The 19,302-nt window shown below is 36.6% G+C and overlaps 1 protein-coding gene across 1 annotated transcript; it reads right to left on the reverse strand.

Annotated features, from left to right (window-relative positions):
* Positions 1–1,995: 1,995 nt before the first annotated feature.
* On the reverse strand, positions 1,996–3,252 carry LOC100618734 (olfactory receptor 10G9-like). Its single transcript, XM_007494935.3, has one exon. The coding sequence runs from the start codon at positions 3,250–3,252 to the stop codon at positions 2,320–2,322; it is 933 nt and encodes a 310-aa protein (XP_007494997.3). The 3' UTR covers positions 1,996–2,319.
* Positions 3,253–19,302: the final 16,050 nt, after the last annotated feature.

Raw genomic sequence — 19,302 nt, forward strand, 5'->3', positions numbered from 1 at the left:
ACCTAGGCCCTCCCGTCTCTAGGCCTGGCTCTCAATCCACTGAGCTACCCAGCTGCCCCCTGTGCATGACAATTTGATAAGTACTAGGGATCAGAAGATAAAATGGCAATCATTAGAAGTTAATTGTAGAGCAGTTTAAAATCAAGCCATCTCTGAATACCTTGTTGATTACTATTGTTATTGTCATTGTTGTTCAGTAGTTCAGGGTATCTAAATCTACTTGATACTATGGATATTGTTCGTGGGAATTTCTTGGCAATAATTCTGGAATGCTTGCCATTTCTTTCTGTCACAGATAAGGAAGTGCAACAAATAGGAATTCAGGGATTTGCCCAGGATCACATAGTCTGAGGCCATATTTAAATGCAGATAGTCTCTTGGCAAAGTGCTCTGTCTTGATTTAGGATCTTGAACCCTAGAGACTACATTTCCCACTTTCCTTTTTTCTCTTTTCCTGTCCTGTGTCATGGGTTAATTTTGTATTCAGTTTCGGTTTTGAGTATGTTCTTTCTCTCTCTCTGTCTCTGCAGGAAGCTCTGGCTGGCAGTAGCAGTGTGGAGTTGGCGGGACTGGTTTTTTTCTCTAGTTTTACTTTTCCCTTTGCTCTAAGTAAATTTTTAATAAATAGTATTAAAATAATACTTGGAGTATTGAATATTAATTTTAATCTTTATAGTTCTATCCACTACACCATATGGCTGCCATTATAATTTACCAGGGAAATGATTTTCCAATTCCATGCCATTGGAGATAATGTATTAACAGGTCTTGCTACTTAGGAAAGATTTCATGTAGATTGGGAGATAAACCAAGAATGTATCATTTGAGGACTACCCTAGCTCATTTCTAAAAAGTTCATCTGTAAAAAGTTGAGCATTAGCTGTCAAATTTGCTCATTCAAAGCACCTTCATTTACTAACCCTTTGTAATTAAGCTTTGTAGGTGTTGCATTTTGTGTCCTTGAGAAAATACTACTAATACTAAAATTTATCTATCAATCATAAAGGTATTCTCAATGAGAGAAGTGCATGTTTGCCCATCCTAGGTTAATCTTGTCCTCCAATAAATGTGCAATAGAGAGTCCCCTCAAAGTGTTTGAAGAAGCAGCTACATTGAAGAAACCCGGAAGTTATAAGCAAAGAAGTTACAAATTTATATTCTTTTCAAAATCACTTCATTTGGTATTCGGGATGAATATTTTTCTAGTTAGAGTTAAATTTTTAGAACATCTAAAGCTCAAAGGTAACATCAAATTATAAAATTCACTCTGGAATTGGAATTATAAATCCGAGGCTCATTATGATTTTTAAAAAAATCTTGCTTATTATATTTCAATAGATATTGTTTCCTTTGAAATTCCATGCATTTCATTTTCTGCATTCTTAGATACGATTATAAGAAGGACACAAGGCTTCATCAACCTGCTGAAAGTGTCTGTAATACAGAAAAAGATAGGAATTCCTCCTCTAAAATGTTAGGCTTAAAAGCACATTCTAGCTGCTCTATTCTCTTCTAAAATAATATCCTCTTTCTAGGACTGGCATAGTAATTCCATTCTGAGAAGGCCGAAGAAAGACTAGGAATAATGTTAGGGCTATAAATAGTTTTTTAAAAGAAGAAAAATTATTTTCTATTTTTATCATAATACATATGTAAACATATAAATTAGGGTGACTATTTTTATATCAGTTGGCCTCAAGGAATTTTTCAGAGTCCTTTCATGCATAAATAATTATCTATTGCCTGATAAAGGAATTGTCCTCTGTTCAAAATAAACATTTCCCTATATTGCTAACATAGGAGTTCTTCACACTATATCATGTCTTAGTCAGATTCATTTCAATTATGCAGCTTTTCAAATTATTGTCTTCTATTAGCCAAAGAATAGATATAGATAGTTTAGATAGAACTTTTAAGGAATGGGGATAAAGGAGGTGAAAGGTACAAAAATCAAAAATGAAAGGCTATCATGTAAAAACTTTACCTAATTTATGTTTGCCTAGGACAGGCATTGGCTTTTGCTAACAAAAATATATAAATCTTTGACTTCCAAAATTCTTGAATTTATCACAAAATCCTGATGTTAGAGATAGAAGAATCTTGGAATCTCTTTAGGCCAAACTCTTGACACATATTTTACAGTTGAGGTAAGTCAGGTCTTTTGAGATAAAACCTTAAGTCAAACATTAATATAATGACATAGCTTTTGAAGTTAGTACTATTTTTACTGACCCATGACACAAAGAAGCTATAATCATCAAAAGTCAATAACTATATAACAAAAAAAAATTAAGGTCACATTCTTCCAGTGGTAACAAACTAAACAAAATTACCCCTATCTTTTAGCCTAAATAAAGCCATCTTTACTTCCTTGTTCCTTAGTGTATAGACCAGCGGGTTTAATAGAGGTGTGATTACTGTTTGAAAAATGGCCACAATCCTATCTATAACATGTTTTGAACCTGGTCTTAGATAAATGATGAGAGCTGGCCCAAAGAAACAGAGGACCACAGTGCAGTGGGAAGCACAAGTCTGGAAAGCTTTGTGTCTGCCTTCTGCTGTGCGGATTTTCAGGATAGCACGAATGATGGATATATAAGAAAGGAAAATTAGGAAGCCACATGCAGAGGCAAGCACCCCAATGTTGACAAAGATCACCATCTCATTGACTGAGGTGTCTGCACAGGCCAATTTGAGAATGGCTGGTGCATCACAAAGGTAATGTTCAATCTGGTTGGGGCCACAGTAGGGAAGGCGGAAAGTCAAGGCAGTCAACACTGCTGAGTGGATAGCACCACTGAGCCATGTGCCTCCAGCTAGAAGGGTACATATTTTCCCACTCATTATGGTAACATATTGCAAAGGATAAGTGATGGCCATATAGCGGTCATAGGACATGACTGTGTAGAGGAAAGCCTCAGTGTTTGCCAGACCATAGAAGAAATAGAGCTGGGCCACACACTTGTGAAATGAGATGGCCCAACCATCTGTATAAAGAAGACCCATAAGTATCTTGGGCACAGAAACAGTAGAGAACCACATGTCAATGAAGGAGAGGTTGGCCAGAAAATAATACATGGGAGTGTGGAGGTGAGAGTCCATCTTGATCACCAACAAGATGAGGAGATTCCCCAACAAAGTGAGTGTATATATCACTAAGAAGATCCCAAACAGAGTGGCCCCCAGGTCTGGAGCATGGGGAAACCCTATGAGGATGAATGTAGCCACAAAGCTCTCATTCTGTCTATCCATTGAGGGGAGGGACTCTTCCAAAAGAAGAAAAAAAACATTAAATCAGTTAACAAATATTAAAAAATACCAACTATATGCTAGATATTATACTAGACATTAGAAACAGAACTGAAAAAATAAAATAGTTTCTACACCTAAGAATTTTATACTATGTTGGAAAAAATAATATATACACCCAAACTGTAGTAGGAGATAAGAGCTGACATTCTTTACATATAAATTATATAGTGATCCTTCCTTTTAACTGCAACTTACCCATTATCCTTGTTTATTCTCCCATCAGGTTTAAAGGCAAATAGAAATGTGTTGTGCTATTTATTTTAATTGAAATGGAAAGATCTTTCTGATTAATTATCTCTGAGCCACTATCCAAATTCATTACTATTATTTATTTCATATATTAGCGAAATCTCTTTTCCCATAACTTTTGCTCACTCACTACTAGACTTCTAAATCATTTAAGCTTATATGAGCAAAAATTTATGATAAAAATTAATTAGCAATGGAATAAATATTAAAACAAAAAATAAATAATTATACACAAATTCTGAGCTCTGAGAAAGATCATAAACATAATCACTGCTTCCCATCTCTGATATTTCTATTCTGGAAGCACAAGTTCATACTTAACTTCCCTTAGAGCAACAGTTAAAATTTCCTACTAAGAATTCTTTTATGTTTCCTCAAAAGATAAGTAAAAATATTTCTCTTGGGAAGGAAGCGCTTCCTTAAAGAAAAGATAGAAATGAGATATTAAATATAGAAATTTCTCTGAATGGAAATTGATAGCAGCATTGCTGCTATTCAAAATCAATGTTTGAATTTTCCTGTCCTCATTCTTCTACCCCAGTTAATTTTGATAATTCCTCCAAGTCTGACAGAATACAAACTGGGGGAAATAGAAAAAGACAATGGTATTATGGGCTGAAATAGTAAAAATCAGAAGTGAGAAGAGACAAAAAAAGGTTGAGTCAAAATTAGAATTGTGGCACTTGGGAGCCAAAAAAAAAATGTTGTGGGAGATTTATCTTGCATTTTGCATGGGAAAGATGTCACTCAAGAATTTCATTTTTTTTCTGACTAACAGCAGAGATTCATACGATGGGTATTGCTGAAGATATGGGGAAATAAGTGATATAAGTAGGTTTGGAAAAAGAGAAGAAATTCACAGAGAAACAGATAAGATGTATCAAAGAGATAACCAAAAAGAGGAAGAGGGTTGGGAACAAGGAAGAGACAGAGACAGGGAGAACTATTGTCACTTCTCTGTATAAAGAGAACAGTTCACCAGAGTAAACTTCATATTGAGGGTTGTAAATTACTAAAAATTTGCCTTTTACCTAAATTGAGCTGCATCAACAATTTGATAGGTTCTGTTTTATTTTCTTTATTCTTTTAATAAAATTATTCAGTTATATTAAAATTCACACATAATGAGTATTTGCAATTTCCTGTTATGTTTTCCCATATAATGGAGTGTTGGTTGCAAAAGTTATATGTAACAATTTTTAATAAAAGTTCTCATTCACCCTGTCTGGAGTCCTTCAGCTCCCTCACAGGCAAAGTGATTCTACCCCAATAATTTCTCCTGATTCCATCTGCTCTTTTCAATCCTGTTGCAACTAGGCTAGTTTAGGCTGTCCTCCATTATCCCTCTTCTACATTATAATTCCAATCTTATATGACTAGTGTGCATGTCTCCAAATCCTCCTACTCCTCTCCTCCAACAAGGTGCTCAAAATCTGCACATTATCAATTCAATGATACAAATGCATAAGTTAAATTATGTCCTGTCTTATTCAAGTACTCTCTCTGGCTAATTGTAACCAGGAATTTAAAGTTGTGTAAATTATCTTTATAGTTAGCTTGATATGCTCAAGTTGCCCTACCTAATGTAATGAAGACAAATAAGACTGACTCTATTATCTGGACAACAGAGTAATTTGAAAAAAATGTTTTTGAAAATAACAGCATGGCTAAGGTAACCAGGGTAACCAGCTCTCTTAGACTTGGCATATTTTATAGGCTGGTCAACCACCAGATCATTCCATACCAACTCTCATGATCTCTTTCTGAGATAACCCAAGTCATTTGTAGTTCATCTAATTTCAGAGATCCTATCTGGTCTCAGACTTGGCATCTCTAGTCCCACATTTTATCTCTCATTGAGATTGTCACTTTGCCTCAACTATGGGACATCTGCTCATAAGACTGGGTGAGTCAGTGTATTGCTGAAACCTTGAGACTGAGTCACTTTCTACTCATATCTTACTTTCTTAGGCTAAAAATATATTTCAGAAATATCTTGTTCCCTCTTGTACCTAGAGATCTGTCGCTCTGTTCCTGGGAACTCTTAGCCCATACCACTCCAGAGCCTTCCCTGAACTGACCCCTTCCAGCCCCTTTCCTGCCTCCCTTTACAAAAAAAAATTATAAAAATATCTGTTGACCACCTAGAGTTTGACCTTTCTGATACTAAACCAATTTGCTACTGTGCACATATATGTTCTTGCTTAATAAAGTATCCTGACACTTGAATTCTCCTGTTTTTCTTCCTTTCCAGGGAAAGTAGGATGTATGCCTCAGGCAAGGCTTATGCTTGTCTCAGTGCCCTGGGGTGTAGGTCCCTTTGGAGGAAGAGAGACCTAAGTTTTGTGGAGTCTGATCCTTAGTTTACAAAGTTCACTGAGAAAGAAGAGCGTTAGTAAGGATCACCCAGCTAAAAATCTTTATTCTACAAATGTCTCATCTCCTCCACTATATGATAATGTGGAGAAAACAATGGTCTGATAATCAAAAAAAACTCCATCCAAGTTCTATATCTAACACAGGATTCTAGAGAAATCATTTCATCAATCTGTACTTCAGTTTTTCCCTATTTGTAAAAATAGTAAAAATAATTTCAAGATCTATTTCTCAGAGTGATTGCCCAGAATGATGCTTTTAAATCTAAAATTTCCCTATAATTGATGCCTAAATATAATAAATAAATGTGATTTTAAATTCCTTAAAGGAAAGAGCTATTTCTTATTCATTTGATATTCTCTAGAGCACTCAGCACAGTGCACTGCCCACAGAGGCCACACAATTAATGTTTGTTGAAGAATAAGGAAGGTAAGAGGAAGAAGGAAAGTATTAAATAACTAAATATATTCATATCCTTTTTCCAATGAGAAAAATGTGAGTTTTCCTAATAATTTGCTACTGACCTGTTAGATCAAAAGGTATATTTCAAAGGGAAAAGTGAAAAGAAGTAGTTGCTTCTTGACAATGAAGAGCCTTCCTAAGAGTTAACTCCACAAGAAGAATAACAGAAGCAGTCCCTGTGCCCTCAAAGAGAATGTATTTAAGTTGGTGTCATTCCACTGGGGACAGGATTGCTTTGAACTCTTTTGATGCTCAGAAGCACAAGAGGTGAAACAACTAAAACTGAAATTTTTACACATTTGATCTACACTGGATTATTGATACCTCCACATGTATATTTTCCTTGCTCAAGGAAATGATATGTTCATAAAAGGTACCATAAATCATGAAGTAATATTTATATTAAATACTCATTTATCAATTTGGATAGAATCCAAAATTTTAAGAGAGTAGTTGAATGGGTTATAGAAGGAAATAGATAGTGAAGCTTTATTAGTAGTGGACCTCAGTGTTCCATGAAGAAAAAACAAGTTTTTATGAATTCTCTATGCTTACATGAAAAATTTAGGAACTCAGTAAAAATTACAATATTTTAAAAAAGATTAACAAAAGTATGATTCTTATCTTTAAAAAAGTTATATCTTACTGTGATCCACAATTTCATTGAAGAGTCCTTTTATTTTTCAGAAGTAATGTTTAATTACAGCCTAAATAGCTGCTAATGTGGGTCAACAGGTGGGAGATTGCTTCATTCTCACTTCCCTTTCATGTTTCCTATACAAATGAAGTCTTTAGTCTAACTGTTAGAGCCTAGGAAGGTGTTAAGTATGCATCTTCCTTGGAGGAAGCTTCCATGAAGCATACAGACCTAGAATTATGCCATGAACAGGCTACTGTTGCCATGGTTATCAATGTAATTAGCTCTTGTTGCTACTAATAATTGAACTCAGATCACAACACAATAAAATTACAATGAAAAAATAAAAAAGTGGAAATGATAACCAATTTTTACAGTTTAGACTATTTTAATAGCCTTTCCTCCTGCATCAGCTGTGACAAGTGATAAATCTATCAACTCACCTTTTCTCTTTGACTTCTGGTGAGGAAGAACCCCTTTTCTCAAAGTAGCCCATTCTACTTTGGGCTAGCTGACTCTACTCATTAATAAATTTCTTTTTTTCTCCTTATAAGAAGTCTAAATTTATGCCTGTGCAATTTCCATGCAATTCTACCACTACCAGTTCTGCCTTTTGAGTCAAAACCCAACAAGTCTAATCCATATTTGTAAAATGTAACTCTACTTATACTTAAAGATCATCTCCATCCCCATTTTCCATCAATATTTTTGATATTACAATTAGAAGGGAGAGATTTCTCCTCCCTCTCCCCCATAGCCTATACATTCTTGTTGCAAAACTTCATTGCCATAATCTAACTGATGAATTGTTGAGTTCAGATGAGTTGGTGAGAGAAAGGTTGAGTACAATGCCTGCAGCTGGGACCCAGCTTTTGATATTGTAAGGGTAAGAATTAAGACCCTTGCTGGTTGTAGCATATAAGTTCATTTCTTTCTCAAAAGAGCAATACAGTGTCATAGCCAAGGATTTCACTTGAATCCAAAGCTGAAAAACAGTAGAAATCATGTTCAAGTATTAGGGTCATACAACTCACCCAGGAAAAAGCTTAAAATGTTCACCAGAGGCAACTCAAGGACCAGCAAGAAGACATGACAGAAGAACATCAAGAACCAGTTGTTCTATGGGTCACATGTATTCTTTTTTAAAAATGTATGTTTTGTTTTAATCAGCCAAGATCTACCATTTACTTTCACACTTCAGATGACCCCCACAAACCTTTTACCAAAATGAAGACTGGAGAAAAATAAAACCAAATATAAGCCAAAGGCTGTTTTAACACTCATGATCTCAGTGAAAGCAAAAACAAAAATAAATGTTATTAAAAGAGATAAGAAAATAAATTCTATCTCAGTAGAAGGTACCATAGACAGCAAAGTAATATTTGTATTAAAAATACATGCATCAAATGGCATAGCATCCAAATTCTTAAGGGAATAGTTGAATAAGTTGTAGGCAGAAATAAACAGTAAATCTATATTAGTAAGGGACCTCAATTTTTCTCCTCTTAGAAATAAGTAAATAAAACAAAAAATAAGGAAATTAAGAAGTTGACTAGAAATTTGTAAATGTTAGATATTGTAGACCTCTGGATAAAACCAGATGGAAAGAGAAAGTAATGTACCCTTTTTTCCAATGGTATAAGGAAACTACAAAAAAAATGAACATGTTTTAAGGCATGAAAATCTCACAACCAAATGCAGAAAAACAAAACTAATTAATGCATCCTTTTAAGATTATAATGCAACAAAAATTACATTCAATAAATGGCCATGGAGAATGATTGTGGGAAGATAGTGGAATAAAGTAGGAAAACTAATAGACTTTTCCAAATTTCTCCAGAAATAGAATTACCAAATTATCACATTACCAAAAAAATCATTTTATGGGGCTAGAAAAAAATTACAAAATTCATTTGGAAGAACTATGATCTAGAATATGAAAAGAACTAATTTTTAATATGTAAAGGAAAGAGTTCTAACTGTACCAAATCTGAAACTACATATATATATATTTTAATTCACACTATATCATGGAATTGATACTTATCTACAGAAGAACAGTAAGTACTAGGCAAATGGGGTTAAGTGACTTGCCTAGGGTTACACAGATAGGAAGTGTTTGAGACCAGATTTGAACACAGATCTTCTCAACTCCAACCCCTTAGCTTTATCCACTCTATGACCTAGCTGTCCCCCTTAAGCTGTATTATAAAATGGTAATTATCAAAACTATCTGGTACTAAGAAATAGAAAAGTAGATCAGTAAAACAGATGAGAGTAGTAAATTATTATTATTATGCTATATTTTAAATGTCTGTTCTATTTCCATTCTCATGCATTTGTAATTCTTTCCCATCATCACTATTTCCTATTGTTCATCAATCATAAAAACAAATAAATTCAAGAAGAAGCAATGTTAAATAGAAACAAAAACATTTACCTGGGAGTCACTGTATGCCACAAGTTAAGAAACCCAATATTATCCCCTTTTCACTGACATCATGAATACTCAACTCTGAAAAGTATATTTTTTTAATCATAAAATTTATTCAAATATTGAAGTATCTCAAAATTTTAGATGTTACATTAAATTTCACTATTCAATCCATTTTTCTTACTTATCCTAATTTTCTTTTTTTTCTCTCTCAGAAATGATATATCCTTTTAGGTTATAAAAGATAAAGAAAGTCAAAGAAACATAAATTCCTGACCTCCTCCAGTAAGCATTCAAAAATTTTCTCTCCATTGATTAATAGCAGATTAAAGTCAGAAAGTTGTGCTTGACAAAATTATATCTCAATATGCTGAATCATCATTAATATGTTTAGAGTACTATATAGATTTATTGGAACACACAATTAAAAACAAATGATTTATTAATCCATCACTATTGTAAGCATTATCTCTATGTTCCTCTATTAGATATGTCATATCTATCTCAAATCTCCTCTGCTCAATTTACTGCAGGTGAAACTGATTTCTTTTTTTTTCTTGTTTATACTTTTTTTTTCTTTGATTTAATTGATTAACTTAATACAGAGTCCAGGTAAGCTTCACTTATACATAAGTGAGGAAACTGAGTTAAGGAAAAAGAAAATTTTCTTTTTACCCCCAAAGGACACATAGTGGAACTCAAGCCTAGAGTTTAGGTATTTTGGCTCTCATTCAGTACTCTGCATAGTATGCTATTAGGTTAGGCAATGCAGCAAAAATCTTTCTTGGGCCAGATGTTGATGCTGCTGCTGCTGCTGTTGATGACATTGAAGTTGGTGACAGTGACAGTGAGGTTGCTGTTTTTGATGATGTTGATGTTAATGACAATGTTGATGTTGATCCTGATGAGACTGATACTGTTGATGGTATTGATATTGATGATGTTATTATTGTTGTTGTTGTTGTTGATGATGATGATGATGATTGAATTTGGAGTTGAAGGTTTTCCTTCCATTTGAACCTTTCTGACCCTTCCCACTGTAATGATTACAATTTTCTTGGAGACTCTCTCCAACCTCTTTCACCATTCCATTGTATTGGTCTTCTCTCCACCTCACCCCATATGCTTCTTGATGAAATATAAAATTATCCCATTTTATTTCTCTTCCCATTTATCTTATTATTATCCTTTTATATATATATATATATGTATATATATATATTTAAACATTTCATCCTATATAGTTTGTCACTGTTCCCTTTAAGTATACTTCTTCTAGCTACCCAGATTGTAATAACATTTTTTAGGAGTTACCAATATTATCTTTTCTTATATGAATACAAACCATTTGAACTTATTGGGTCCCTTAAAAACTTTTTTGTTTGTTTGTTTTTCCTTTTCTTAATTACCTTATAATGATTCTCTTGAGTTTTGTGTTTGGGCATCAAATTTTCTGTTTAAGTCATGTCTTTTCTTTATGGATGCTTGGAAGTCTTCTATTTTATTAAATGACCATACTTTCCCCTGCGAGAATATGGTCAACTTTGCTGGATACTTGATTCTTGGTTGTAGACCCAGTTCTCTTGCTTTCCAGAATATCATATTCCATGACTTCTGGTCCTTCAGTGTGGATGCAGCCATGTATATTGTGTTATTCTAACTGTGGTTCCATGATATGTGAATGGTTTCTTCTTAGCAGTTTGTAGTATCTTTCCTCAGTCTGGTAGCTCTTGAATTTGGCTATAATATTCCTGGGTGTTGTAAATTGGGGATTAAATGCAGGATTTAATCTGTAGACTTTCAATTTCCACTTTTCTTGCTTGTTCAAGAATGTTGAGGCAGTTTTCTTGGATAATTTCCTATAGAATGAGGTGCAGGCTTTTTCTTTTTTCATGATCTTCTGGTAGTCCAATAATTCTTAAATTGTCTCTTGATCTTTTTTCCAGGTCTGTAGTTTTATCAATGAGGAGTTTCATATTTTCCTCAATTTTTTCATTTTTAAAAATTTTGCCTTATAGACTCTTATTGCCTTGTCAAGTCATTTTGCTTCTAGTTGTTGGATTATAATTTTTAAAGACTGAATTTCATCCCTGGCTTTTTGTCATCCTTCTCCTTTTGGCCTGTTTTTCTTTGTAGGTCATCTTTTGCTTTCTTTAGTTTCAACCTGGTCAATTCTGGTTTTCAAGACAATATTTTTTTGTCTTAGTTCATGTGCCTCTGTTTCCAGATGACTTTTTTGTTTTTCAAGTTCTTTTCCCTATTGTCTTCTGCTTCTTTTAATTGCTTTTTGAATTGGGTTTTGAGTTCTTCTAAAGCCTGAGTTCAATTTGCTGGAGTTTCTGCATTTTTGCCTGCAATTCCTTGGTCCTCCCCTGTTACATTTGTTCTTTGTTTATTGTCTGATAGAAGCTGTTGATGGTAATTTATTTTTTCTTTTTCTGTTGTTTGCTCATATTTTTTTCCTTCTCCCCCCCCCCCTTTCATTAGATGTAATCTTGCTCCTCTGATTATTTGCAAGATCTGTGGGTTTGGGTTATTCTGTCCTAAAGAGGCTTCTTTTCTGCTCTGCTGATTGACTAGATTAGGCTGATGGAGTATTAATGAGGCCTGAGATCAGATCTTCCCCAGCTGGCAGCAGAAGCTGAAAGTGAAGGTGAAGATGTGGAGGCTCAAGGGAGCTATGCTTCCCACCCTGTTATCAAGGTATTCTGTCAGTTGCAGTCTTCACCCTGGGATTTGAGTCAGGAGGATTCTTACAGACAGTCTGTGGAGGAAAGGTATTAGAGATTGAGCTTCCCTGTCCTCTGAAAGCTTCTTCTCTGCCCTATTGATAGATTAGATTAATCCGGGAGGATGTGCCCTGAGGCCAAAATCTCCAGAAGTTGAGGCCCTAGATGGTGAATAGTGGCTGTGACTAGGCTGCCCTCCCCCTCTTTGCCTCTCCTCCAGCTGCTTCCCTGCCAACTGTGATTAGAGCTCTGAGCATGGCGCAGCTGTGGCAGCAAGGTGCCCCTAGATTCCAGTGACTGCCAGAGACTCATCACAGTAGGTGGAGGAGGGGTCCTGGGACCTTCCTTCTTCCTTTTCCTTAAACCTGAAAAATCAGGCTTCTAGGTGTACTGTAAAGGATAATTTTAGGGCTGTGACCTAAACCAGATTAATTTGGTTGCCAAGGAATATCCCAAATAAAATGCCCAAGTCAGTTTGGAAATAAATGGTGGTTTAATCAATATAGAGGGAAGCAATCAAGCAGAAGAGAGAGGGAAAGTGTATAGGATTTCTCCCACCTGGTCTGTGCAGGCAGAGTTCAAAGTCCTCCGCCACAAGGTTTCTGAAGAAGATTAGAGACTTCTAAGTGGATAGGGTTTGGAAGGTAAAGGAGAAAGAATCAGCCTAAATTCTGAGAGAGCTCAGAGAAGACACTTCACCTGAATTATGTTACTAGGCTTCTTTCAGTATGGTTCCTAGGGAAACTCACCACTAAACTGGACAATAGCTGTCGCCCTGCCAAGATGCCAAGTTGCTCAGCAAGCTGCTGCCAGCCACCTCTCCACCTCCAAAGAGCCTGGAGAGAGGAAGTGACATGAAATATATAAATGGTTTCACATCACTTTCCTGCATCTCACATGTACCAATGGTATCTTAGGCTTGACTTAGGACATCCCAGGGGTCTGTCAGTTGTTTCTGATTTGTCATTTACTAGCACATGTCTATCATAGGCCATCCTCCTAAATGCTTAATCCTTAAGTATAGGTGTAGACATTCCTGATTTTGTTAGATGAAGTAGGATGGAGTAATCTAAAGTTTACAGTAACTTTTAAGTTGATTGAAGGAGAAAGGACCCCTAGATCTGTCCTCTTGTTAGAGATGGTTTTCTGTCCCCTCAAAGCATTATGTTTTTTTATTGATGTGGAAGGGTTTTCAAAGAGGTCTGGACTTTTGCTGATTCTAAAACAAGAGTATATTATAACACATTATGACATTTACTCTAGGACTACTTCCCAACTTTTCCTCCTGTTGACATATTAAGTACCGAGAGAGCAGTGTCTACTACTTTTCCTCACAGGACTGTAGGGGTAACTTAAGCAGTTGGATATTATTTCTAGTACTCTTGCTCATGAGCCCCTATCTACCATTTTCCATATTACTAATGTGAACTTTAAAATTACTCCACCCTACTTAGACCATATTTTAAGAGATTTGATTTAGCTACCTCCTGATTATAACAATGGAGATATTTGGTCTAACAGAATCAGGAATGTCTTGGGAACTTTACATTGTTCCACCCTACTTAGTCTAAAAAGGTCAGGAATGTCTGCACCCATACTTAAAGATTAAGTATCTAGGAGGATGGCCTTTGATAGACATGTGCAGAAAAAGCTGACAGACCCCTGGGCTTGCCTAAGTCAAGCTAAGCTACCATTGGTACAGATAAGATGCAGGAAAGTGACATAAAACCGTCTATATAAGGTGCATCACTTCCTCTCTTCGGTGGTTTTCCCCAGAGAGGTGGCTCTGGCTGATCAGTTCCTGTGAGCAGGCTTGGGCGCCAGTTCAATCCTGGAACTCAAGCCTGGAGGAGCTCTCTCAGACAGCTTCCTTGAGACAGTCTTGTGGTGAGTGATAAGACTGACTTCCTTGTCCCTTGGAACTCAGGGGAGGCCCCCCTTGGCCAAGGCCTTTAACTCCTGCCTGGCTCAGGCTGAGCTGGAGCAGTTTTAATTAACTCTTTCCCTCTTTCTCTCTCTTCTTAATTCCTTCCCTCTATATTAATTAAAATGACCATAATTTCCAGCTGACTTGGGTATTTTATTATTTGGGATACTCCATGGCGACCAATAATTAATTTAGATTTTAGGTCACAAGACTAAAATTATCCTTACAGTTTTGGCTGACCACGTTGATTGTGATGAAATACCCTCAATCTTTTTAACTTTCTTAAACTTTTTCTTTACTGTGACTATACCTAAATTCAGCTTTTAATAGCTTATTTTGTTCAGTTGTAGAGGTAAGTAAATTTGGATTTTTTCCCTTTCTCCTTAAATTAGATAGAATACAGCTGTTTTTCTTTCTTTTTTTTTTTTTTAAACCAAAAGTGGCAGAACTGGGGAAGCTGATTAGCTATGAAACCTGGAGAAAGTTTTGGCCTTGTCCTGCTTCCCATGTGTTTACTTAATAAATATGTGGTTACAGCCATTTCACAACTTACTTAACAACTGGCTTATAGGCTCCATGACCAAACTTATAAATATATTATTCCTTGTCTCTCTGAAATGGCTCATCCCATGGAGCTTATGGCAAAGTCTAATCGACACATTACTCGCCCTTGGTATTTTAACTGTTGTAGCTATAATATTGTATCTCCTTGGAAAACATATTTCCCAGCCAAACCAACCAATTGTTCCTTCTATTATTCAGCAATATGTGGAAATACCCAGCTTGAGATTATAGAGGAAAGTTTGGGGGAGATCATAGCTTCTATAAAAAGCATTAAAAGACTGAAGAACATCCCGGAAAAGGAGTGATTTATCTCTCCATACTCCAGCATTATCAGAATCCCTGTCCCACCCTGCTCTACTCAATTTGGCTCCTAGTTCTCAAACTTCCCCCTCCCATACCCAACCTATTCCTATCCCTGATGATTCCCCATGCCCTTCCTCCTCACCCCTATCCCACTGAGTCCTAGCCAACCCACTCCTAACCAACCCACTCCTCCCCCTGCCCATGCCCCTGCCTAACCTGCTCAGCCCCAGTTTCCCCCTACATATGCCTCCTGTGCTGACCCCTCAGCCCATGTCCCTCCCTCTACCCATGCTTCTTACCCCACCCCTTCCACCCTAAGTTCACTTCCACCCACCTGCCCATGCCTCCTACCCTAAACTCTCTGCATCCTTCCCCCCAGTTACTGACCCTTCTTCCTTTGCCCCTTCCCACCTTGCCCAATTCAACTCCCATACCGTTCATACCTCTGATCCTTCTGGCACTATGGGATAACAACAAATCCTCCCCCTCAGGATGCCTAACCCTTCCCTTTCTCACACCTACCCCATTGAGAATAAAGCAAGAAGCCTAGAGACAGAAACACGAGAAAATCCAGATAGAAGTTTATTTCCTTTAAGGGAAGTTCCAACTTTCAATAAAGATGGGAACTTAATATCTATAAGACACCATACACCTTTTAGCCCTGAAGATTTAAGTGAATTCAAGGAAGATCTTACATCATTTGAGCAAAAACCAATATTAATTATAAAAATATTGGAGAACATATTCAAATCTTTTGACCCCACTTGGATGAATGTTGAAAATTTATTAGAAAATTTTCTGACAAAGAGAGAGAAAAATAATGTCATCTCTTTGGTTAATCTGAAGCGAGGTAGAGGAGCAAATTATTGGCCAACTAAAGATACACATTGAAACCCCAATATTGAACTAGATCACACAAAACTAATCCAGGCCAGAAGCATTATCAATAGCCATGAGAGCTTGCTCTGATAGACCTGAAAAATGGTCAAAAATTGAAAGAACCTGACAAGAAATTTATGATACCACCTCCCAGTTTATGGACAGATTTATTGATGTAGGAAATACATATATGGACCTTGATTTATCCAGAGAAAGGGACATTAGGAAAATATGTAGGCAATTCATTGAGAATTGTTGTTCAGTGGTAAAAGACTACTTTAAAACTAGCTGTCCTAATTGGGACTCTATGGACCTCACAGAATTGAGGAGAGTAGCAGCCTGTATTTATAAGGGTTGTGTAAAAAGACCTGAGGAACATAATATGTCAGTGGAAGACTTAAAGAAAGAAATTGAAATGTTAAAGGGACAATTGGAAAATAAGGGAGAGACCATAGCCCCTTTGCAGGAAACCACAGATAAATCATTAACATGCCTTTACTGTGGGAAGAGAGTCCATGCAACGATGGTCTGAAGGAGATGGCTATGGGAAAAAAGGAATAATAATAATTTTAGAAATAATAACTATAGGAATTGTAATGCCAATCAAAATAATGACAGTACTCCAAATGAGGAAAATGATAATACCCAACACAATGCCCAACAACAATTTATAAAAAATGGAGCTCGTCCATGGTATACTCAGGGTGAGAATCCCAATCAGCATGGGGGATCCCAGAAAACTGCCCAAGGACCTTTAGGAAGATGTGAAGGCAGGGAGGAGGGGTGAGGGCCTTGGAATCAAACAGTGAAACCTTTTATTTTCCAGACCCTTATATTTCAATGCCAGTAATCCCTATATATGCCCCCCATGCATAGTAAGGAACCTCATGTCACTTTAAAGGTGGGAAATTCATACTATGATTGTCTTTTGGACATTGGGGAATCTAGGTCAGTTTTGGTAAGGAAACCAGATGCAAAATACTACTCTATTGGCTCTCTAAATGTAGTAGGTGTATCAGGAAAACCTTTAAAGGTCCCAAAACTTTCTCCTCACATGGTATGCATGGGACCCCTGACTGTTGAACATCCTTTTCTTTTAATGCATGGATTCCCCACAAACTTGCTGGGGAAGTATATACTATGCAAACTACAAGCCACAATAATTTGTGCCCCAGATGGCTCCTTATCATTGTAAGTATCTAAGGAATCTTTAAAATTTCTCTCTGAATCCTTTCAGAGAGCCAGGAGGCAAAGGAGCATTCCACCTTTGTAGTATCTACAGATATACCAGAGTATCTTTGGGCCACATCTTCTTCTTATGTAGGCATACTTAAATCAACTATTCCTGTGCAGATTAAAACTAAACTAGCCAACCTCCTGCCATTCCTCAGTATCCCCTCTCAAAAGAGACAATAGATGGTATTACCCCAGTAATAAATGCATTAATTGCACAGGGAATAATACTGCCTTGTAAATCTGAATACAATACATCCATCCTGCCCGATAAAAAACCAAAATGGGGACCCGAAGGCAAGCACCTCTATAGGTTCGTACAGAATATGAGGGCTGTGAACAACCACATTATAAAGAGACACTTGGTAGTTTCCAACATAAATACAATTATTTCTTCTATTCCTAGCACAGCTACATACTTTATAGTAGTTGACTTGTGCCCAGCCTTCTTTTCCATTCCCATACATGAGAACTCCAGGCATATCATTGCTTTCACCTGGAAGAACTCCAATAATACATGGAGTTGTTTGCCACAGGGTTACATGGAAAGCCCAAATTTGTTTGCACAAATTTTGAGCCAAGACACAGAAAATATAACATTTAAAAATAGCAAATTAATCAAATATGGAGATGATCTACTCTTGGCTTCAACAGATGCAGAAGCATGTCAGGAATATAGCAAACAACTTCTTTTGGAATTGTACAAAAGAAGATATAAAATCTCAAAGGATAAGGTTCAGTGATTTCTCCCTAAAGTAGAATATTTAGGGTTCATCCTGACTGTGGGTACCCATTCTATTTCTCCCAAACAAATTGAAAATATTCAAAATTTAAGTGCTCCTATCACTAAAAAACAGTTGAGAGCAGTTTTTATGAGCAATAGGGTTTTGTAGACAATGGATTCCTTGCCACAGGTAAATGACTAAACTCCTTATAGCACTAACAAGGCATTTGGTCTCTGAACCCCTCAAATTAGAGCCAGAACACTTGTCAGCTCTATCAGATTTAAAATAGGCTATCCTGTCTGCCCCTGCTCTAGGCATCCCAGATAACAACAAGCCATTTACTTTGTATATGCATGAGTGAAGAGGGGTGTCTTCAGGTATTTTAACTCAGACTTTGGGGCCTTCTCAGTGCCCAATTGATTATTATTCTGCCCAACTGGACCCAGTAGCATCAGGAGCACCACCATGTCTTAGAGGAGTAGCTGCTACAGCCTTACTAGTGACAAAAACTATTGATCTAGTATTGGGATGCCCATTAACAATTATTTGCCCACATGAGGTAGAAGCATTGTTGCTAAGGCATAGAACACAGGCATTCTTGCATCAGTGAATTACAAGGTATGAAATAACCTTGTTAAATAGTGAAAACATTACCTTGAAATGCTGTACAACCCTTAACCCTGCCACCTTGCTTCCAGATTTACCAACTTCAGGAGAACCATTACAGAGTTGTGAAACACTAGTGTCCATGGCAGAAAAGACTCAAGATAATCTCTTGTACACTCCCTTAGATAATCAAGATCTGGTCTTATTTACTGATGGTTCCTCTTTTATAAGGGAAGGCATATGCTACACTGGAGCTGCTGTAGTCACAGAATTTGCCACTGAGTGGTCAACTTCACAGCCCTCTAATATTAGTGCCCAAGGTACAGAACTCATAGCTCTATAATTGCCAAGGATAAAAAGGCAACAATTTATATGGATTCTAGATATGCTTTTGGCATTTGTCACTCAGTTGGGATGCTATGACTTCAAAGAGGATTTTTAACCTTCTGGAAAATCTATAACTAATGCAAAAAATTATTAATGAAGTTCTTTCTGCCCTACTGCTGCCTGAAGACCTAGCTGTAGTTCATTGCTCTGCCCATACAAGTGGCACTAACCTTGTCTCTAGGGGAAATGATCAAGCAGATGCCACTGCAAAGCTAGGAGCCATAGGAGGGCCTGAATTAATTTTAACATTAACAACCACTGATGACCTACATTTATCACTTTCCTATAATGAAAAGGAAGTAGAAAACTGGAAGCAAAAATTCAAAGCAAAACAGATTAATGGAGTATGGGTGTCATCTGAAGGAAAACCCTTGTTCCCTAGAAGTTTCTATCACCAAATTTGTCAATCTATTCATAAAAATGGTCACTTTGGCACCCAGGTCATCATGGACTCTGTTAAGAGAGTATGGATAGCCCCT

This window comes from Monodelphis domestica, chromosome 4 (genome assembly GCF_027887165.1).
Source record: "Monodelphis domestica isolate mMonDom1 chromosome 4, mMonDom1.pri, whole genome shotgun sequence".
NCBI lineage: Eukaryota > Metazoa > Chordata > Mammalia > Didelphimorphia > Didelphidae > Monodelphis > Monodelphis domestica.